Source organism: Paramisgurnus dabryanus, chromosome 24, assembly GCF_030506205.2.
Source record: "Paramisgurnus dabryanus chromosome 24, PD_genome_1.1, whole genome shotgun sequence".
NCBI classification, from domain to species: Eukaryota; Metazoa; Chordata; class Actinopteri; order Cypriniformes; family Cobitidae; genus Paramisgurnus; species Paramisgurnus dabryanus.
The window spans coordinates 14019175-14043925 of NC_133360.1; the positions used below are offsets into that span (position 1 = coordinate 14019175).

General features: G+C 42.5%; 1 protein-coding gene across 1 annotated transcript in view; it reads left to right on the top strand.

Annotated features, from left to right (window-relative positions):
- The window catches only part of LOC135728281 (granzyme F-like), a 29574-nt gene that overhangs the window by 749 nt on the left and 4074 nt on the right, over positions 1-24751 (top strand). Inside the window, exon 2 of the mRNA XM_065246466.2 lies at positions 24648-24726. Within this exon, the coding sequence (XP_065102538.1) occupies positions 24666-24726 (61 nt within the window). The 5' untranslated portion in view covers positions 24648-24665. The remainder of the gene's footprint in view (positions 1-24647; positions 24727-24751) is intronic.

The window sequence follows — 24751 nt, forward strand, 5'->3', positions numbered from 1 at the left end:
CGCTCTAAAACCAAACCAGCAGAAAGCACGTCATGTTTTTAATGATTATAAATAAGCACAAGGTTTTCTCCTTATTGTGAGTTTACACAAATAAAAATACATCATTTGAAGTTTCGAATGTTGTTTTACTTTTATCTTTATGACTATAAATTTAGGGTATTTTAAGCTGCAAGGTCATCACGCATATGATGTTCACTGGCGCATATCTACACCAACACAGCGCAGGGCTGCGAGAAAAGACATTATTAAACTTTTGATTTGACATATTACGAGTTTTTTGGACATTCATTTGGAATCACTGTACTCATATTATCAACTTATCTGGCCATTAGTTATTCAGTATAGATAACCGCAGCGCGCTGCTGACCGCTCAGCTGTCAGTCAATCGTCTGTGCTTTAGATCAACACTCACAAAGTTTCACATTAAATGATAAGATATTTGTCCAAAAACAAAAGGCTAAATAATGAATACTACTTATATGCGACTGCAAGACATTAATAGTCGAATCTGTTTGTAAGGAAACTTACATTATTCCCGTGGAAGAGAAGAACGTTGGTAATAGAAACTTGAGGCAGACTGTGAGACTGCTTTATCTGTTTTCAGACGAAACAGCAGGGTCGGGGTACCCGCGGGTGAACCGCATAATATTTGATCTAACGGGTGTAATAGGCTATTTGCGTGTCATTTGTGTTGTAGATGCAGGTCGGGACTCAATAGACAAGAGTAAAATGCGGGTCTAACATCCAAGACCAAAATTCGACTCGTTTTTAAATGTCCCGTGCTTATTTGTGTTTAAGATCTGTCTGAAGACCGATAAAGGTTTATATTTAACTGCACGATTTGCGGTGTGACCGGCTCGGGGTCACAGTCTTTATGTCAAATGGTACGGGTGTGAAATAAAATTGCTGCTGATGTCAGATAACTGGTCGGTTGTTCTGTCAATCACAGCGGTGCGGATTATCAAACAGGACTGCATGACTTTGTAACAGCTCTGTACGCTAAACACGAGGACGAACTTGCAATGCACACTACATTAAAACTACAATGAAATATCCGAACTACGTACGTAGCTGTGTAAAGTTTTTTTAAGAAAATACGGTTTAGATCAAACATAGAAAAGCAATATGCTATAAATATAAGGAAAAGTAAATGACAGCGTGAAAATTATAAAAAAATACATGTTAGTTTACTATAGCCTATATTCTACATTAATTTTTTTTTTTTACATTTATAATCATCATGGGCGCCCCCTGCCGCCACAGCTGAAAAAAATCCTAGAGGAAACACTGTACTGTATGTAATAGACCTTTTACGCACTTCCGCATTTTTCGACTGGAAATACGTCAACAAAGTGTATGGCAACTTCCTGTTATCGTAGCGGCAGATACGAAAAATAGCAGAGTCAACGAGTCGCCGTTTCTGTAGTGTTCAAGGCTGTTCGTCTTCCAACCAGAAACAGCCGTACCTTTATAATAGTTTATAATAGTATATAATAGTAACAGTAAGTGAAAAAAGTGCCGCAGCAAGAAGAGTGAACACGCAAGAACGGGAAACTTTTGCCAACCGGCATTCTGTCTATATTAAAACCTCCAGTTTGTGAGGCTCCTCACTCTCTCTCATTGACCTGAAGCATCTACCTCTCACTACTACCTGTCCCTGTAGTATATTTGTTACTTAAACCGCATGTAGCAAGGAAACATTGCATGTTATCTCATATAGAAATACACAACTTTGCAGCAGACTGCTAGTAACATTTACCTAGTACAGCAGCTACACCAAATTACTGGTTGTTATGTTAACCTCATGTCATCTCACTTAAACATAACTTACACACGACATATTCACTGCGATGTGTTAAATCTTATATTACAAATTCACAACCCCTAGATTTACAATTAACGTAAACGGAGTTATAGCCGGTTTTGTAGCTAAAGCTTACCTTGATAATTGTGGATAAACTCCGCGCGGAAGAATTTATATCCCTTATCCAGTTTGTTCCCTTTAGTGGACGAATGTATACCCACACTCTTCACCACATCGGCGCTGGTGAACTTCGGTAGACAAGTTAGGAAAGTCGGAAACACTCTAGCTGCCATTTCTCCACCAACAACAAAGCTTATACCGGAATTGCGTTTACCCGTTGTTTACGTATTTCCGTTTTTTGCGTAAATGGTCTATTGTAGGGGTGAGCGGGGCAAAAACTAACGCAGGGTTAATTGTAACATGATTACTTTACATATTTATACAGGGTCGAGCAATATGTGCTTTCAGTTTTTTCGATTTCTGAGTTGGGTGTGTAAGTCATCAAATCCAACCATATATTATTTTAATCAATGTCTTGTTGCCTAACACACATAACAGCATTTTTAAACATGTCAGCAACCAGACCCGGCGCCAGACACAAATTCACAGACGGGCATTTCATTTTTTCAGGGGGGGCACAAATGAGATCAACCTCAATGCAATGCATAATATCATTAATTATGAATTAAAAAAGCGAGGAAGAACTAACATACCTCTCCATTAACGCAATACGGAGGAGTCGTAAAGATTAGACCTAGCTGAAGCAGTCTAAACACAAATAAAAACACGTCGCAGGGCTCGACATCAACGCTTGTCTGCTTAATTTCAGAGACAAGTGGATTTTTTTAAAAGGCCAAGTGAAAGAGAATTTTACTTGCTCGACCGAACAAGTTGCCTAGTCTGATTAAAAACGCCAATAACAAGCACCAAAACACGATAATGATTCTGCATCATTTAGTCTCAATGGCGACCGAAAGTGCATAATGTAATAACGCTAAGTTAAACAAATAAGCACAGCAAACACAAAGTGAGTTAACAGTGTGTTAACAAAGTGGGTTAAACATACTGCGGTAAAAATGTGGAGTTTTTAATAACATGATACAGTTAAGCAGGATCACATCACGGTTGAAAATGTGACAGATTTCATGACAGTTCACTAAACAAGTAATTCATATTAAGCCACTTACATTTTAGACGCAATGTTGACTGTTTTTGTTATTTCAGCAGTGAAAATAGTGAAAGATAACAGCAGAACCATAACATGTCAGTCTCACTGCAGCGACCAAACACATTTTTATTTTTATTCAGGAGTAATATATATACAAAACAATAACTTTTAATTAATGACAGTAGCCTATTGAAAAAAAAGGTGTAAACAAGCAAGGACTGGTTGGTGGGACATGGAGCTGGTAAACAGGTGAAGGGAGACGCCAGGCTCTTCTTCTTCTTCTTCTATTGACTTTTTATGGCGGATGGCAAACCAACTTATGGTGCATTTACCGCCACCGACTGGAGTGTGAAGCACTGGTAGGCAGACGGCAGGCTCGTCCAGGGCGGGCACTAGTGACTCACAGGGGGGGGGCACGGCCCCCTAAAGCCCGCCCATGGCGCCGGGACTGTCAGCAACTCCTAGTAACTGATAGCTGGGATTGAAAACATTTTACACAATGGGGTTAGTTGTCACACAGTGTGAATCCATATCAATTGAATGTTTATGTGTAAACATGGTTTTATCCCCACGCATGATGTTTAAAGGGATAGTTCGGCCAAAAATTATATTAAACCCATGATTTACTCACCCCCAAGCTGTCCGAGTTGCATATGTCCATAGTTTTTCAGACAAACACATTTTCGGATATTTTAGAAAATGTTTTAGATCTTTCAGTTAATTAAATGTGAAGTTACAGGGTCCACGACCTTCAAAAAAAAGTGCGTCCATCCTTCACAAAATAAATCCAAACGGTTCCAGGATGATAAACAAAGGTCTTCTGAGGGTAATCCGCGCGGTGTTGTTGTAGAAATATTCATATTTAAAACTTTATTAACGAAAATAACTACCTTCCGATAGCACCGCCATCTTAGACTCCTCTGTATTCAGGAGAGAGTATTAGCGTAGTGTACGCACTTTTCTTAGTGACATATGACAAATTCGGAGGGCGGGGGCACAGAGCAGCAGCAGAAAAACCTCCGTAAGCTGCGTAAGCTCTCATCCTGAATGCAGACGTGACTAAGATGGAGGGGCTAACGGAAGGTAGTTATTTTAGTTAATAAAGTTTTAAATATGGATATTTCTACAACAACACTGCGCAGATTACCATCAGAAGACCTTTTTTTATCATCCTGGAGCCGTTTGGATTTATTTTGTGAAGGATGGACGCACTTTTTTTGGACTTGATGGTCGTAGACCCTGTAACTTCACATTTAATTAACTGAAAGATCTAAAACATTTTCTAAAATATCCGAAAATGTGTTTGTCTGAAAAACTATGGACATATGCAACTCAGACAGCTTGGGGGTGAGTAAATCATGGGTTCTATATCATTTCTGGCCGAACTATTCCTTTAATATCCTTGTCGTGTATAATCCACCATCTAGTTGCACACAAACTTTTTATCAAAATTTTGAAACAGTTCTTAAATCTTTTTAATTGAACAGTGAGGCGCTTATTTATTAATGTTAACTGGTTAAATAAATCCAGTCCAAACACCTCAAAGAACTAACATCAAATTATGACTTTCATCAATTTGTAAATGGACCCACTCGTCTGACAAAAACATCACAGACAGCAATAGATTAAGCTGGAAAAAGTTTTAAAAACATACAATCTGGTGTGTGGCTTATCAGATCACAACATGATACTTATTTCCAGAAAACTATCAACAAAAAAAAAAAACTTTTAAATGAATATAAATATTACCAAAAGGCTAATAAGTTAATAATAATAATAATATAAAGGATCTTGTTAAATTTGAGAATGAGTTAGCAAATATTTATTGGGATGAAGTCTTACAACATAGTCAAGTGAATATGTGTTGTGATAAATTTACTTCTACAATGGGTAACATTTTAAAAAAGTTCTTAAAACAATGTAGAAGGCCACAAAGAAAGATACAGCTTCCATGGGTAAGTGCGACAGTACGACAGTTACTTAAAAAACAAGACTTTGCCCTAAAAACCTATCTTAAAACTAGATATGATACAGATCTTTTTTTCTAAAAAGGTTTACGAAATCAAGTAGTAAAAGAATTGCGCAATTTAAAAGTTTTAAAACTATATGACGACAATATGCACAAATTATTATTCAGCCATTGACCCAGATTATAAATGTCCCTATAAAACTGGAATATTTCCAGAGGCCTGGAAAAAGGCACTGGTTAAACCCAGCTTTAAGTGCGGGAATACCACAGACGTTAGTAACTATCGACCAATAAGTCTAGTTCCGGTAATGTCAAAAATACTAGAAAAAAATGTTTCAGAACAGCTAACTCAATGGGCCCTATCTCGCACCCAGCGCAATTGACTTTTTCCCTCCACAGACGCACGTCGGCAAACTAGGGAATGAACTTGCGCTCCCTGGGCGGTTCAGCGCAAAAAAGGAGGCGTGTTCCGGCGCAAACCATCCCTGATGCTATTTTCCAGTTTCAAAAAACAATTGCGCCACTGACCAAAAAAAAAAACTAGTCTTAAGTCAGTGGCGCGTTGCACGTTGTTCATTATGCTATTTTAAGGGCGCATGCTTGACCATAATGTATAGCGTGCACAACGCGCATACACTTTGCTTTTCTAATCTACACAGACGCAACAGTTATTTTTGAAAATCATAAATTGTTACAATAAAAAATATTAACACATGAGATAAGTGAAATCATTGTGGTGAGCATTGTGGTGATAGTTTTTATTTATTGTGTGGCTGCGTTAAAAAATTCTCATGCAAATAACGATTAAAATATTTTCATAAGTTTGTTGTGTGGCTGTATTACGTTCATTTTATGTAAATAATAATTAAAATGTTTTCATAAGAAACCTTAATGTATGTGAACTGGATTTGTAAGTGCACTTTGGGGTTGGACTGCTTGCGTTTCTTGGGTCCGATTTCAAAGCCCCCAAACCGCCTTCAACACTTTCAGCGGTGAGGGTGGACGCAGCGATGTCCTCTGCTGGCGTCAGGTCATATGTGGAGGCAGATCCACCTCCCGTTACACGGCGTGCCCGATTAATGCTGGCAAGCTTGGGATTCCCCCGTCTCCTGACATCATTGTAGCGCTTGGCGCAACGTCCTGGGGATGCCAGCTGATGAGACAATTGTGGTTATTTCCTCCCACACCTGTTTAACCAACACTGATTTGGGCGGGTTTCTCCTATCCCCACACAAAACAACTTCTCTGTCTCCTCGGCTGTGAACCGCTCCTGGCGTGCGCCTGGTAAATCCGTCATAATAATAGCAACCCGCCATGGAACTTGCGCCCTTGCGTTTAAAGGGAATGTTGGATAGCGTTCTGATTGGTTTATTTGACGTTACGCCCAAACCACACCTATGAATAATGAACCTACTTCAGACAAACCCCTTATTGATTTGCGCCTGGCGCAAGAGTTATTTCTCCCGCCGGGGAAATAGCAACAGCGCCCAAGATCCGCCCACAAAGTCACTTGCGTTTTGCGCTTCACACTCGCGTTTCAGATCGTTAAAATAGGGCCCATAATCTAGAAATGCATCAGTATATACACCCCCAAAAGTATGGTTTCAGGCAGAACCATTCTACTGAATTAGCCATCTGTGCATTACTGGAAAATATTGTGCTGCCACTAGATAAAGGAAACATCGTGGGTGTGGTATTCCTGGACTTAAAGAGGGCATTCGATACAGTAAATTATAGTCATCTTATTTCAAAACTGTCATCTTATAACATGTCACATCAGGCACTATCATGGTTCGAGTCTTACTTACAGGGGCGAGAACAATATGTAGATATTGATCATGTAAAATCTGCCCCATGTAAAATTTAGACCGGAGTGCCTCAGGGAACCATACTGGGGCCTGTTCTCTTTAGCCTGTACGTGAACAAGCTGCCTGAAGTGTGTCCTGAAATTGGCCTTCAAATGTATGCCGATGACACTGTGGTTTATGCGTCAGGCAAAAACCCTGTTGTTATTGGTAGTACACTAACTAAAAGTCTTGAGAAAGTGTCTACTTGGCTAAATAAATCCATATTCTGAGGAAAACGAAATGTATGTGTTTCTCTATAACAAGACCTCGTACAATAAATGAGCTTAACATTAAAATGAATGGGGAACTCATCGATCAGGTAGAACAAGAAAAATACGCAGAGCCGGCGCCAGACCATAACTGACAGGGGGGCACTTGGCTTCCAACGGGGGGGCACGCAATAGCAACAATAACTTGCAAAAACAAGACATTAAAACAACAAATACAGTGCAAGCACACACTCATACAACTGGTACAGACTGTCAGCTCATTTCCCGTATAAAGTGCAAAAGACCACAAACTATGCCCAAAACTATTGAACTTCGACCGCGGCGTGAGCGCAAGCTGAGCTCCGCTGCGCTCCTGCTTTGCTCGACGCAACAACGAACCGCCCTCGTGCGGCGCAAGCCATTGAAATGAATGGGTTTCATAGCGCAGCGCACACCGTGTCCTAGCTTTAAAAAAGCCGCTTTACCATAATCACGTCGTAATGCTGTTAACGGTCTAAAGCCACACTTCACATTTAAGCTTATGTAATTTAAAACAACGCTAACTTACCTTTAAAATAGCTGAAGACGGCGTGTACGAACATTAAACTTCCTTAAAACAGTGTCCTGTAGATTTATAAATTCCACCTCAACCTCTAATCTCTGAGTTTGAGCCAGTCTGTGTTTGCATGAAGTCAGATGAAGCAGGCAGTGCTGTTTCGTTCTAAATGTTCTAATATCCATATTTTACACGATCCATAAAATGCCGCGATAAAACACGTTGCTAGTATCAAGTCACAAATATGCTAAAGACGTAAGACGGGTGAGACGCGGCAATACATCCAATCAGAGAAACTGGTCTATTTTAATGAAAGAAAACATATATCAACTATATTTTCCTCATTTGATTACATTACAAGTCATGAAACAGTCAATGTTTAATTTTTTTTTATTATTCTTGATATATATTAAATTAATAAAAAACTATCCCGCGAATGCCCCCCCTTGACGCCGGCCCTGAAAAGTACTAAAGTGTTTTACTCACACACACGCGTGTCTTTTATCATAAACCCTTTCAACGCGTGTGCAGCATGAATTCGCGTCTCTCGGAAGGATACAGTTTCTACCGGAGCAGCAGGAGTCTCTCACAACTGTTACACTTGTAATTTATTCTGAGTTGTGATTTTAGAAAATGTAATACTACGGTACAAGTTCACGGACTGCACAGCGATGAATCAAAGCAAACGTGCAAGGACATTTAATGAGTTTTGCTGTGGATGCTTTGGAAGTTCTTCATAAAATGTTTGAGCAAAGATAAATTGATGATCAGAATTAAGAGCATCTCCATAACAGTGAGCAATATTTGTGTTGTTTTTGAGTCTCAAATATTTTAAGAGTTTGACTTCTTTCAATGCTTATTTTAAGTGTTATGTTAATTGTTAGACATTACCTGCATTAGCAGTTTTGAAATGTTGATGATTATTTTAGCATTGAAAGTGTTATAAATTGACAATAAAGTATTTTGATATATTGAACCTTTACAGTTTTTTTATTTGATTTCTCATATTGCACCTCCTTCATGTTTTGTGATGTTACAGATGAATTAACTGTTGAATATTTATGCTGAAATCTGATATTTACCGAACTGAAATTATTTTGCTTTTATCGGTTTTCAATTTAAAACAAATATATTATTTAAGTAAATTACAATTAAGCATTAAAAGTATAATTATTACATAATAAGGGACCAGTCCAGTACCCATTAAAAACCCATACTGGGCCCTGGTAAATAATGTGGGCTTCATTAGGTGGGGCCAATATGGGCAAACCCATATAGGGCCCACATAGGAAGCCCATGTGTGCCCCACCTTGCAATATTGGCTGGGAACTTGGCCCTGTGTAAAAAAAAAGTAGGTGGTCACTGTAAAAATGCTTTGCTGCCTATAAGTTTTAGTGTTTAATCAACTCAAATGTACAAGTCCTTTTAACTTATTATTTATCTTGACTAGAGAGGAGTTGTCATAACTTACAAAATGAAGTTGACTTATTTCAAATATATTTTATAGTTGTAGCAACTCATTTCAAGTCAAGATAAATAAAAAGTTAAATGACTTGTAAATCTGACATGATTCATAAAAAAAATTTAAGACAGAAAATATATGTTTTTTACACTGTAATATGGTGGTTTAGCAGTGACTTATGTTGTTGTTTGGGAAACGCACGGGCTACATGATAAATCGCATGTGTTTGTCACGCGCATCTCGTCAGTAATGCCGATTCCTTGATTAGTAATAAATCGCCATCAGCTGTTTTCGTTTTCAGATGGAGCAGCTTTAACTACACAGAGCCGTAGTTCACTGACAATCGAGACAATTTTGCATTGATTATCGGGGACGTATCGCCCGCGATATGTACAGTATGCGATATGGCCCAGCTTGTCAGGGAACTACGGCACTGTGCAGTTAATGTCGCGCCATCTGAAAACAGCTGTTGGCGATTTAATACTAATCAAGGAACCGGCATTACTGACAAGATGCGCGTGGTATCGCATGTGATTTATCGTGCAGCCCTACACACCCCTGACCAGCAGGGCTGCCCAGGTGAAAAAGTAGTACACTTCCATAGTGTATTTAAAGTGCTTTATTTTCGCACACTAATTTTGTACTTAATATACAAAAAATTCATCTTTAGCACTATTAAGATGTTCTTAAGATTATCTAAGTGTACTTTACTGTGCTATTTTGAGACACCATAAATATGAACTAAAATGTGCTAAAAATGTATTTTAAAAATGTATTTAGGTACCACTTGTACACAGCAAAATCTGGAACATCAGAATAACTCTATAAGAGTTAATTTCAACACTTTAAAAGTGTCTCATGGGGTCCACTCCCTAAAGAGTTATTTCAACACTTTTGAAAGTGTTAGCACATTGACTCTTTAAAAGTGTTAGCATTGACTCTATGAAGAGTTAAAAATCTAACTATAAATTTACACTAATCGGTGTTAAATATTTTTTATTTGTTAAAAATTAACTCCCTCAGTGTAATTTGTTAACTCCCGTGGTATAATTTGTTAACTCCAATGTAGTGTTATATTTTTTAATACTATGGTGTTAATATGGTAAATATAAAGACAGCAACATATTGGTACTTTTGGGACAAAAAACTTTATTTTTAAACAGTTTTTAAAATGTAACAATACAGCAGTGTAATCTATCATTATCATTATAAAACTGTTAAGGATTTTTTTTATGTTATCTGATCAACATTTATGACAGAAAATGTGTCTCAATGTATCATGGATTTAAGTTTTAATTAGATATATATTAACATCCGAGACAACTAAAAAGCACATTCCCAATGTATAACAAAAGTACTGATATTTATAAACACAGGTTATGGGATGCGTCAGTTCATACAAACAAGTTTGACTTCATTTCAATCCAAAAGCCATGTTGGTTTTCAAATAATAACAGCAGAAAATGATGAACCAGTAGCTGTAAGGAGGTGATATGATCCTCGGTCAGACCTACAGACTGGATATTGAACTTTTCTGTCAATAAAACAAAAATAAAATGAAAAAAATGCATTATTAAAAAACAAGTAATAACTAAGTATAACACTGCAGAAACTAATATTTACAGAATAACATACAGAACACATTACAAAATACTTTGAAATCAGTTATACATCTTTGCACAAAATACTCACTTTGTTGTAAAATTGCTCTTCGTCTGAAGAAATTTTCATGTAGGCCTATTTCTGTGCTCCTCCAAAGTCCCCAAAGCAAATCTCCTGCACACATTAACGGATTTAAAAATATATTTTTTAAATGCAGTTCTAAACGTAGGTTCGGGAGGAGCCTAAACATTCAGGCCTGTCAATCATCATCATCATGGGTGTATATAAGGCAGCCTTCAGGCCTTCCTGTCCAGCTGCTTTCTTTTCCGGATTTTGGCCCCGCCCGTTTCCGGAATCACGTCTACACAAGGAGCTCCAGGCTCCTACTAACTTGGGAAATATATTTTTAAATAACAATGCAGCAGCTATACTTTAGTACCCGCTCTCACTACCGCTGTAGTTGATGTCAGGGGCTGTGCTCAATATTTTTGCATTTCGGATGTTCTTTTACACGACAACCGCATGCTCGATTGCAAACGCTGTTTGACAACGGCGACGTGACATCATGCGCTTCTGTTAATTCTGTCTACGCATGCGCAATCGACCAAAACAACAATGGTGGCCTACAGGACTGTGTTGCTTGTTTTCGTGTTTATTTGTTTTCCACCAAAGCTAACAATTATCGGAGCTTTATAATCCAGAGTTATTGTAGTGAAACCTACCTTATCAATTCAATCAAACTGCTCGTTTTTTCGTTCTTCTCGATAGTTTATTTTTATTTTTTCACAGCTCTGTAGAAGAATTCGCTACACGCTCCCGCGTTCTTCCATCCAACGCAACACCGCATTCCATTGGCCCTGCATGCATACATGATATGACAGTCTCCGCGGACGGGCGAGGATGCCCACGCAATGGTCTACAACGAGCCTCCGCTTTTTGCGGACTCGTCTCAAACGAAAGGCATGACGCGCTAACTGTTGCACCTTTCTTTGAACCGACAGCATTGAGCAATTGAGTTCAAAAAACCCAACACAAAGCTAAGGATAGAAAAGTCGTTTGTCGGAACAACCCTATTGTTGTAACACAAAAACTTGACACATAAGAACATGAACAAAATAACAATCTCATAAATGTCTTTATTAAACTTTCATTTCATTTACGTTTTTACTTTTCAAGCAATGCAGAAATCGTATTGTAGTTATTTCCTCATCCAGGGTGCATTCTATAAATATAAGATAGCCTATCTCGTGGTTTAAATGGCAAGTTTCTATACTTCATAGTAAAGACGCATATACATTGATCCATGCAATACAATGCTATTTAATCAAAGAGATTTGTTGCAGGCTTGCCCACACAGGCTCGCCACGAGTCCGGTTAAGTATTATTTAAAGCTGATCTTTCTGTCGCTTTATCTCTACTGCAGTAGGGATCTCAGTTCACATTTATCCTATTATTATAAATTTTCTCTCCGTTACAGAACGTCTCGGTTACGTATGTAACCCTCGTTCCCTGAAGGAAGGGAACGGAGGCGTCACGTCGTGACCGACGAATTGGGAACCGCTCCGCGGGTGACCTATCTACTTCGAGAAACTATAAAAACGCCAATGAACTTGGCATGCAGGTATTTGCATAATGCCGGCGCCGCCCCGCCAGGTGCGTATATAAGCCGCAGGTGCACAATACCAAATTAGCTATATTATTGCTGAGAAGCCGAGCAACAGTGCCCGGCCTGAAAACAGCAATGGAACAGCAAACTGTGGCGACGGGACGTGACGTCTCCGTTCCCTTCCTTCAGGGAACGAGGGTTACATACGTAACCGAGACGTTCCCTTTCAGTCGGTCACTACGACGTCACGTCGTGACCGACGAATTGGGAATCCCTACCAAAACGCCACTGCAGCTGAACCCTTCCAGTGCCTGCAAAGCCCTCCGCCCTCCACGTAAGGGGCGGAACCTAAGGCAAAATGCAGAAGGCCGGTCACTACCTGTTCCTTAACCCACGATAGTGAAGCAGCGAACTGGGGAAGCGTCTAAACTGAGCGGAGCTAGAACACTGCAGAAGCCATCCCCTAAGAAGGTTGAATGGATGACATAAATATATGAAACAACCGAAGGTTGCTCATAAAAAGTCTCTGAACAAAACATAGTATGCAGAGAGATGCAGAGCAGGCTCTGCTAAGGAAAACGTGGAGGATTAGAACCCCACGGAGTATACACACAAATGAACCCCACGTAGGGGACAAATGTGGACGCCTAGCCTACACAGGTTTACAGAGAATACAACAGTGATAGGTTGACAGCGAATGCTCCGCAACATCGGCTATCATGGCGGTGGAGGAGAGACAAAAACAGTTTTTTAACATTTTTGTCCCGACGGCCTTCCATAATGGTGCAAATGTACAGCACCAAAATAGAGGCTCCAAGCCGACACACGAGCCGACCCTCGGCATTCTTAACTAGTTAGTAGAAAGAACCCGAGTGGAAACCGCCTCGACACGAACACTATAGAATCTAGTGAACGTATTAGGTGTCGCCCAGCCTGCAGCTCTACAAATATCTGTTAGCGAGGAACCGCGAGCCAGTGCCCAAGATGATGCCACACTGCGTGTAGAGTGAGCACGTAAATTAAATGGACAAGGCACATTCTGCTTTTGATATGCAAGGGCTATAGTATCCACAATCCAATGGGACATCCTCTGCTTGGTGACAGCTTTTCCTTTCTGCTGACCACCGTAACAAACAAAGAGCTGATCTGAGGTCCTAAAGCTTTGCGTCCGGTATATATACACACGTAGTGCACGAACAGGGCATAACAAAGCCATGGCTGGGTCTGCCTCCTCCAAAGGCAGCGCTTGCAGGTTCACCACTTGATCTCTGAAAGGAGTGGTGGGAACTTTGGGCACAAAGCCGGGCCGGGGTCTCAGTGTTACGCTGGATGCAGCCGGCCCGAACTGAAGGCACGAATCGTCGACCGAAAATGCATGAATATCCCCTATCCTCTTAACAGAAGCCAAAGCAAGGAGAGTTAATGTCTTCATAGTAAGGAATTTAACACTCACACTACGCAGAGGCTCAAATGGGGCTTCCTGGAGTGATTTCAGCACCAAGGACAGGTCCCAAGGAGGAATAGAGGGAGGACGCGAAGGATTCAGTCTTCGAGCGCCTCTAAGAAATCTAATGACCAGGTCGTGCTGACCCACTGTCCTACCGTTTACGGGTGAATGGTGAGCTGATATCGCAGCGATATCGACTTTAATAGTGGATGGTGACAGCCTATTCTCCAAACGGCGCTGGAGATATAAAAGCACAACACTAATCGGGCATTCTCGGGGGTTTTCACTTTGGGAAGAACACCAGTCGACAAACAGGTTCCATTTAAGCGTGTAAGCCTGTCTCGTAGACGGCGCTCGCGCTGCAGCAATAATGTTAGATACCTCTTGCGGTAAATCACTCAAATCCTCCGTGCCCCGTCCAGAGACCACACATGGAGGTTCCACAGGTCGGGGCGCGGGTGCCATAATGTGCCCTCTTGTTGAGAAAGAAGGTCCTTCCTCAGGGGAATCTTCCAAGGAGGGGCTGTCGCGAGGAGAGAGAGTTCTGGAAACCAACTCCTGGTTGTCCAATACGGTGCCACCAACAGCACGCTCTCCTCGTCCTCCCGCATTTTGCATAGGGTTTGCGCAATGAGGCTCACCGGAGGGAACGCGTATTTGCGCGTGTTTCGCGGCCAGCTGTGTGCCAATGCATCCACGCCGAGCGAGTCGTCGGCTAGTGAATAGAACAGGCGACAATGGGTTGTCTCTGGGGAAGCAAACAGATCTATCTGCGCTTTGCCGAAACGTCTCCAAATCTGCTGAAACGCAATGGGGTGGAGTCGCCATTCGCCGGGACGCGCAGCCCGAGAGAGCGCATCCGCCTCTACATTGAGCGTGCCCGGGATGTAAATGGCACGAAGAGACCTCAAATTCTTCTGACTCCAAGTGAGGAGATGACGGGCGAGATGCGACAGGTGACGCGAGCGTAAACCGCCTTGACGATTGATGTACGCCACGGTCGCAGTGTTGTCTGTGCGAACTAATACATCTTTGCCCCGTAACTCGTTGCTGAAACGGACGAGCGCAAGATATACAGCCCACATTTCCCGGCAGTTTATGTGCCAATGCAGCTGGGGTGTCGTCCAGACCCCTGAAGCCGCAAGCCCATTGTACGTGGCCCCCCACCCCGTGTCTGAAGCATCTGTGCATACTATTGCATGCCTGGAGACCTGTCTCAGAGGCACACCGGCTCGGAGAAACGCACGGTCTGACCACAGAGTGAAAGTGCGACGACACGCAGGTGTAATGATAACACGGTGAATGCCGCGCAGCCACGCTCTCCTCGGGACTCGATCGTGAAGCCAATGCTGAAGCGGTCGCATATGAAGCAGTCCGAGCGGAGTTACAGCTGCGGCTGCTGCCATATGCCCCAGGAGCTTCTGAAAATGTTTCAGCGGGACCGCGCTCTTGCTCTTGAATGTATTCAGGCAAGTCAGAATCGACTGTACACGCGCTTCTGTTAGACGAGCTGTCAAATCGACCGAGTCCAGTTCCATCCCGAGAAAAGAGATTCTCTGCACGGGGCAAAGCTTGCTCTTTTCCCAGTTGACCCGAAGACCCAAACGAGCGAGGTGTTTTAGAGTTAAATCTCTGTGATCGCACAGCGTCTGACGTGTTTGAGCTATTATGAGCCAATCGTCTAAATACGCGAGAATGCGCACACCTTTCTCTCTCAGGGGTTTTAAAGCCCCCTCCACTACTTTGGTGAATACACGGGGGGACAGAGAGAGCTCGAATGGGAGGACTTTGTACTGGTATGCTCGCCCCTCGAACGCAAAGCGGAGAAACGGCCTGTGCCGGGGGAGAATCGATACGTGGAAGTACGCGTCCTTCAGGTCAATAGATGCGAACCAATCGTTTGGACGAATGCATGGAAATATGCGCTTGGGCGTCAGCATCTTGAACGGCATTCTGTGAAGTGCACGGTTCAGCGAATGCAGGTCCAGGATCGCGTAGCCGAGACGAATCGTGCGTAAAAGCCAACGCGACGGGCTGGGAAGCTGTTCCCACGCCCCCAGACACTGTACGAGAGGGACTAAAGGCACGATCGGTGTACCCGCGGCGGGCGCAACGGAGGTGATCGCCGGTGTGTGCATATTGGCCGCACCGACAGCAGTGTTGTGCATGATAACACTCACCTGAGTCCGCTGCTGGGTGGGTGAGTAAGGGAGGCTCTGCTGGAGACACCTCACGCCACTCGATGCACCCTCTGGCGAAGGGGGAGGAAGACGATGGGTTATGAGCCCGTGATTGTCTTCTCTCCCCTGAGAAGACAGAGAGCGCGGAGGGGTTATGAGCCCGTGCGTTGCTCTCGTACTCCTCTGATGAGTCGGAGAACGAGGGGGGGTAATGAGCCGCTCGTGTCTCCGGCGCTCATCTGAAGACCTAGAGATGGAAGTGGAATTCGCTCTTTTTGTGGAATTGTGGGTGCCGACTGAAAAGTCGGCGGAACAGAAAATAGAAACAAAGGATTCCCCAACCGGCCCTCCTCCGGTGGGGGGAGTGGTGCCTTCACCATCTCCCGAAGAGCGATCCCCTCCATCTGGAGGTCGCCCGTCTCAGGGCCGCTTCGATTTTCTTTTTCCACCTTTTGAAGCGGGCTGAGCGGGCGAGGCGGGCTGCTGACGACCGGTTCCTCGCTTCTTAGAAGAGCCCCGGGGAGGAACGGAGGCGGCCGCCGCAGGATGCCCTCGGCGAGGAGCAGGCTGAGGTGCCGACGTGGACGGGGCAGGCGCAGGACGCTTCCGACGTGGCATGATCTGAGCGATGGCCTCAGTCTGCTTCTTGGCCGCGGAGAATTGCTGGGCAAACTCCTCGAACGTCTCGCCGAACAGGCCGGTCTGGGAAACCGGAGCATTCAGGAGCCGGGTCTTATCAGCATCCTTCATGTCCGCCAGACACAGCCAGAGATGGCGTTCCTGGACTGAGATGGCCCGACGGCGCCAGATCCGTAGCCGCACGCAGTTCAGAGAACTCCGCCGAGTCGTGACCTCCCGCGTGCAGGTCCCTCAGAGCCTTAGCCTGGTGGACCTGCAGCAATGCCATGGCATGCAGGGCAGAGGCTGCCTCCCCACAAGCCTTGTAAGCAGCACCGGTCAGCGCTGAAGACTGCTTACAGGCCCGTGAGGGGAGAGTAGGCTGGTCCCGCCAGGAGGAAGCGACACCGGCCGGACACAACTGCATCGCGACCGGCCGCTCCACTGACGGGATACCAGTGTACCCCTTGGCATCTCCACCCTCGAGAGAGGTGAGGGGTGAAGGCTGAAACGGTCGGTTCCGGGCGGAAAGCAGGGTTTTCCACGACCGTGTCAGCTCTTCATGCACCTCGGGGAAGAAAGGCACCGGGGGCGAGGACTGAGAAGCCCTGGCACCCCCGAAGAACCAATCATCGAGGCGGGACAGTTCAGGTGGGGGAGGTTTAGTCCACTCCAAGCCGACCGCCTCCGCCGCCCGAGCGAGCATGGCTGCCATCTCGGGGTCGAACACAGAAGCCGCAACCTGGCCCGAAGGCGGGAGCGGATCCAGATCGACGTCCGAGGCTGACAACCCCCCTTCCGATGTTACGGTGGACATCGCGTCGGGTGGAGGCTCGACAGAGCGCGAGGACATCGTAGAACACGGGCCGCTCGTCTCCATCGGGACCTCCGCTGGCAATGGATCAGGGCGCTGGGAGCTGCTGGACGAACCAGCAGACCGACCCAGCACCGTTATACGGAGGTCATCCTTCGCAAGTTTGGTAGCTGCGCTCTTAGCAGCACCAGACTTGGAAGGCGGGCGCCGTTCCCGGAGAAACGACACCCGTCTCCGCAAATCCGCCATAGTCATGCCCTCACAGATGGAGCATGAACTATCACGCAACGCTGCCTCTGCGTGCTGGAGCCCCAGACACGAAAGACAACGCTGGTGGCCATCCCGGGGGGCGATGAACACACCGCATCCAGAAATCGAACACGGACGGAAATCCATCTTTAAAAAGACGACCCCCACCGTGACACGAATGAGTGGCTGTCTTTAAAAAGACACAAAGCTCAAACGTGCTGCTCTTTTAGGGAAATCACTCTTTTGTGCGAGCTGGTGAAACACACAGGGAGAGGCAACGCACTCACTCGAACTCAAGTCCTAAATTAAAGAGACAGAGAGAGAGAGAGAAAGGGTGGAGAAAAAACACTGCGAGCCTCCGCTGAGGTGTCTTTGCCCAACCAACTTCAGCAAGCTGAGATCTTATTTTCTTCCCTTCCAGAACAGGATCTACGAAGATCAGATAGAAAGCTTCTCGAGAGCAGATGTCTGCCGGCTTCGAAGCAATAAAGCTAATTTGGTATTGTGCACCTGCGGCTTATATACGCACCTGGCGGGGCGGCGCCGGCATTATGCAAATACCTGCATGCCAAGTTCATTGGCGTTTTTATAGTTTCTCGAAGTAGATAGGTCACCCGTGGAGCGGTTCCCAATTCGTCGGTCACGACGTGACGTCGTAGTGACCGACTGAAAGGGAACCGCCGCTCGTACTATCACGGTAAGCTAGTCCACTTTCATCAACCTAATAAGCATATAATGTTTATTCGTTAAATATATTGCCTCTTCATTGCTTTCAATATTATTCACAATTGATAGACCATCTAAAAAAAACGCGGTTCGGTTGATGCTTAGTGCTTAATTAACAGGCGACCTAACCCTCATCTCATTGCTATTCACAATGCTTGTCCAACAGCCAAACCACAGTGTTCATTTAAACATTTAAACACGCTTCGCAATTTGAAATCGTTCTTCGGTATTGTCTCTCATTGCCGCACCATTAAATTGATATCAGGTCATTAAATATCACGCCGCGGAGTTATGCCGATAAACTTTATAGACTTTATGGACTAAAGAAGATTTGTCTGTATTAACTCACCTTGTAACCAACGGCAGGACTTCATCCCTAAACGCCGGTTTCTACTAGAAGCGCACATAATTAGCCTTTACCATCGAATAAACTCCACCTGGCTCTCCTAAAGTTAATTCCCTCAGCCGCAGCAGCAACCACAAACACCGCTCCCGCAATTGATTTCATTTTCAATCTATAGGCCACAGCAGTTATCTGACCAACCGCAATAGCCCAGTTAAAATCCATTTCTCGCTGCCGCAGCAGTGTTCTCGGACTCCGATTATTCACCAGCCCCAGTTAAACTTGATATTTCTCCACCTCAGTAATTTCGTCCTCTCACGATACTTTGTCAGAGAAAATTGTCATTTTTTTCTATTTGCAGTTGTGATCCTGGTTTCGTCCTATCACCCAGCTTTTAAATTCATTTTACTTCATTGCTTCAGCAATGAATTCGGCCACTTCTTTCACAATAATTCGTCAGAGTAAATATACAGTTTTTCTTCCACAGTAGTGATCCGGCCTCCATCCTAACACCCAGCTTTAAATTTATTTAACTTCATTACCGCTGCAATTATTTCGGCTGCTTCTCCCTCGATAATTGTCAGAGAAAATAACTTTTTTTTCCTACCACAGCAGTGATTCAGGTTTTCTTCATCACACCCAGCTTATTAAATTATTTTTACTTCATTGCCGCAGCAATGATTTTGGCTGCTTCTTTTACGATCATTTTTTCAAAGATCATTTTTATATTTCTCTACCACAGCAGTGACTCCTGTTTTCGTCCTCACACTTAGTTTCTAAATTAATTTTACTTCATGGCCGCAGCATTTATTTATTTATTTTTTCGGCTGGTTTTTCACGATAATCTGTCAGAAACTGTTCTATTTTTCTCTCCCGGAGAAGTGATTCCTGTTGGCGTCCTCAGACCCAGCTTTTAAATGTATTTTACTTCATTGCCGCAGCAATGATTTCGGCGGCTGCTTTCACGATAATTTGTCAGAGAAAATTTTTATATTGCTCTACCGCAGCAATGATTCCTTTTGTCTTCGCACCCAGCTTTTAAATAAATTTTACTTCATTGCCGCAGCAATGATTTCGTCTGCTTTTCCACAATAATTTTTTAGAAAATGTTTAAATTTCTCTACCACAGCAGCGATTTCTGTTTTCGTCCTGCACCCAACTTTTAAATGAATTTTATTTAATTACCGCAGCAATGTTTCGGCTGCTTTTTCACGATAATCTGTAAAAAATATATATATATTTCTCTACCCAGCCGTGATTCCTGTTTATGTCCTCGCACCCAGCTTTTAAATGAATTTTACTTCATTGTCACAGCAATGATTCGGCTGCTTTTTATAATTCTCGGAAACAAAAATGTATTTCTCTACTACAGCCTTGATTCCTGTTTTCGTCCTTGCACAATAAATTTTACTTCATTGCCGCAGCAATGATTTCAAGCCGCTTCCCACAATAATTGTCAAAAAATTATTTTCTCTACTAAATCAGTGGTCCAGATTTTCGTCACCACACCCAACTTTTAAATTCATTTTACTTCATTGCCGTAGCAGTGATTTCGGCTGCTTACTTCTCTATAATTTGTCAGAATTTTTATTTCTCTTTACCGAAGCAGATCCTGGCCTTCGTCCTCACGGCCAGTTTTCAATAAGATTTCATTTAAAAAATGTTAGGGGCGAGAGGGAACTTTCCACTGTCATCGACAGTCTTAAATATAATTTATGAACTTCTAGCTCCGTTCTTGGATTTTTTGTGTTGTTTAGCTAAACTTTACTTTTGAGAATTGATCACAGATTAAAGATCAATTTTTCACAAAACGAGAGCACCTTACGTTTGCAATCCAGGGCACAGTCAAACTTATAACAATGGATGAGCCGCACTATTCATGTATGTGGGTGCGTCTCCGTGTACCGGGCCATAGCGTTTGTAATAATTTTTTCATACGAGAGTGCTTCTACACTGCTGATAGCACACATACACGTCTATTTGATGTCTACGCTACATTTTCACCTGCAAGACGTAATTCTCACTATACGCGCTGCAGAGATATGGTGCGTGCGCGACGCGAATGCTCTGCTCGTGAAACTGATCGACGATTTTTCTATTGAATGCCAAATTCGGAAAGTTTGACTTTGGTTCATAAAAGCAAGCGGCTGGCTGGCAGCAGGCCAATTGGGCGGCAGGCTGCCGGGAAATTTTATTCCAGGTTTTTATGAGATGTTTACTCACCCAGATTTTTTTTCCCCCAGAGCTCCAGATCCTTATAATGCTTTTTCAGTCGTACCCGTGCTGTCTAGGTGTCCAGAGGTGTTATTTCAAACGCATCCCTGATAGCACACATACATCTCGAAGATGTCTATTTGATGTCTGTGTTTACATCTGCAAGACACATTATTTAGACATCTTACAGTCGTACCTGTGCTATCTGGGATTAAACAGTGCCGTGCTAGCTGCAAAGCTAAGTGGATCACGTCTTTGGACTTTGATCTCACAGCGCAGCCTACATATTATAACAATCGAGAAACACTGCTTTTTTCCCATAAACTGACTGGCCGCAGATGCATATTCTATAACATCCATATATTTTCTATACATATTCTCACGCTTTTTCAATTCATGCAGATGGCTCTGCGAGGCGATGTAACAAAAAATGTAACAAATAATGTCAGTCTTCCGTTCCAGTTTTAATTTTATTATTTGTTGACACTTATATCAACAAGAAACCCCGGGACCACTAGTTTTCTTTATCTGCCCAGTCCCACCCGCAGCAAAGGTAAGCTGCATGCTCCCACAAGGTTCGAGTTGGGTCCCGCTGGTCCCACCGGATACCAACCTCTTAACGCAGTTCTCTAAAGTAAGCGGACGAGCCCACAAAATAGTCACAAGATGTTCTTATTTTGCGTTTTTCCTCCTATAGAAATTTATCCTAAATAAATATAGTCCGTTGCTCCAAAAAACGTGTTCACGATTGTTTCCAATGTTCGTGTGTTTTTTGCGCAGTTTTTTGTCAACAAAAAATCTAATGAACATGTTGGCTAATTATCAACCACAATCAGCCTCTAACAACCTTTCGCTCGATACGCATTGATTTCAGCAGTGATTTTGTCCCGCTCATACTACCACAGTATTGATCCCAGCCGATCGCTCTCTTATTTAACAGTTGCCGCAACCTTTTTTCTCACTGCCTTAGTAGTGATCTTATCCCGCTCACTCTGAAGCCCCAGACAGCGCATTTCCTACTCCCGCAGGAGTTATTTATTTATTTGTTTATTTGACAGGGACCATACAAGCAAACATAGTTACAATACATAGCCTGTAACTGATGCGTAGCATATAGAGTTTATAGCTAGAGCTAAAATAATCCCAAATTTCGCACACCTTTTTCTGAATAACTTTGCTCACTGCCGCAGCAGTGATTTCATAACGCTCGCACTCCCGCAGTAGTGATTCAGCCTTGCTCCCGCAGGAGCCCCAGTCCGTTCGCTTCCCAGTAACTCCCGCAGGAGTCTGAAGCCAAAAAAATTTCGCACAGCTTTTTCTGTACTTTGCTCACTGCCACAGCAGTGATTTCATAACGCTCGCACTACCACAGTAGTGATTCAGCCTTGCTCCCGCAGGAGCCCCAGTCCGTTCGCTTCCCAGTAACTTCCGCAGGAGTCTTAAGCCAAAAAATTTCGCACCGCCTTTCTGTATAACTTTGCTCACTGCTGCAGCAGTGATTTCATAACGCTCGCACTACCACAGTAGTGATTCAGCCTTGCTCCCGCAGGAGCCCCAGGCCGCACGCTTCCCATTGACTCCCGCAGGAGTCTTAAGCTGAAACTTTGCACATCTTTTTCTGTACAATTCTTTCACTGCCGCAGCAGTGATTTCATCTTCGCTCTTACTACCGCAGTAGTAATTCAGTAAGAGGAAGAAGAAATGGTTTGATGATATTCTACCCATTTTTGGGGGGAGAGAGAGGATGAATCTTACAGACCTTAATTACTCACAGGCTCCCGCTCAACTTGCTGTCCATCAAACACTCTTTTGGGGGTTGAACTTGTGGCTCGAGCCCCAGCCTCAGGTTCGCTCTCTCTGAAGGTTCAGAGCTCAGGTACAGAGCTCCCTTCGAGGACAGCAAGCCAAGTTTGTTTACCATTAATCATTAAGACCTGAATTTGCAGGCGAACTAGTGAAACTAAAATAGCATTTAAGGCAAAAAACAAAAAAAAAAAACTCCCAAAACATTATGAGTATGAATTGCTCCATCTGAGGCTAAGATCTAAACTCAACTGCCGCATTCATATAATGACAACAACACATGACTCTTAATGTTAAACTTGATATTAACAGCAATATAAAACATAACACCTCACAACTCTCAAATGTTATTGATCAAAATTGTATTTATTGAACTTTTACTTACCATTTAAAATGAAAAAGATGATCTTCTGCTTGAACTGCATCATCCCAAAAATACGGTTCAGTGTGTGCTGTAAAAAGGGGGAGGTCTTCTCTATTTAACACCCTAGGAGTTAACAAACACCACTAACAAAACACTGTAGGAGTTGATTTTAACTCAATCCAGTGTTAAATTAACTCCAAACTCTTTATATTACCATTAACACTGTGATTTTAACTCTGCTAAATTTGCTGTGTAGTGAACTTGAACCCATCTTTGTATGAAAGTTGAGTTCAAGTTTAATACAAGTGTTAACTAAATACATTTTATAATACAGAGATAGTATGTTAAAAGTGCATTTTAGTTCATTCATGGTGTCTCAAAATAGCACAGTGAAGTACACTTAGATAATCTTAAGAACATCTTAAGAAGTAGTAAAGATACATTTTCAGTATATTATTACAAAATTAGTGTGAGAAAATAAAGCACTTTAAGTATACTATGGAAGTGTACTACTTTTTCACCTAGGTTAAAGCAGCACCACTAAAAACAGAAGTCATTCATTTAATAAGCCACAGTTGCTGACACAATTGCTTAAAAGTGTGAACACAAGCCAAGGTGACAAACTCATCTTAAATGTTAAAGCTTACCTTGTAAAAAGTGAAAGCTGCTCTACTTAAAAAAAAATACTTAAATTGGTAACTTAAAGTGAAAAGTTTAAGGTAAAAAAAAAAAACTTAGCACCTAAAATTTTTACTTAAGTAAACATTAGTACCAATTGAAGTCATTTTTTTAAAGTAACCTAACTACTATTAACTCCATAACTAAACATATCTTCAAAGGAATTTAAAGTACAATCAAAATACAGATAAATTTTATTTAATGCAAAAACATTACTGTATTGAATAAGGTTTCGTGTGTATATATGGCATCAAATAAAACAGATAAAACTCAGCAGCTTCTCTTCTTCTCACCTAAATTGAATTATGAAAAAACATATCAATGAAAACTTAATGAGGGGAATAAAAAAACCTCAGAGAAAGCAAACCTTTAATCCAGGTGTTGTGTGTGTTTAACACATTTCACATTTTTAATATAAATAATCATCAAGTCTCTCTTAGGAAAAATGTGAACATCACACATCTCTTGCAAAAACAAGCAAGTTATTCAAAATTATTTAAATTCCTCTAAAAATTGTGTTTTTTACTTACACACAGCTATCAAATGATTGGGCACTGCCAAAATAACCATTTAGTAAAAAGGATGTACAAATCTAAAGAGGATTTTCACACACAAACATGTATATACTGTGCATATTCTGTGTATGCATAAATATTTTCAAGGGGGAAATATTTAATTCTCAAAACATTACTGTGATAAAAATGAAGGGGAAGTTTTTACAATTTCAAACTGAGTGTAAAGCAGATGTGCAAGTGAGTCAGAAAACCTGCATGAGTGAATGGTTGAACCTCAAGAAGCCTGCCACTTTTTAATGTGTAGTTTTAAACTGTACATACATTTATGCATTTTAAACAATAGCACTACATCTGGTAAGGTCATTCATACATGTAATGATATTACTTTTAATGCCACAGGTTTAGAAAAAAGGGAAGCTTCAACTTGATGCCTCCACCCCACCCTTACAGTATATATTACACTGTTTCCTCAGTCAGATCTCATCTTCATCATGATCATCATCATCTCTCTGCTCCTGTTGGGCTCTCTGCTGCCAAACCTGAGCTTCACTTGTAAGATTCATGTTTTACTCTGTAA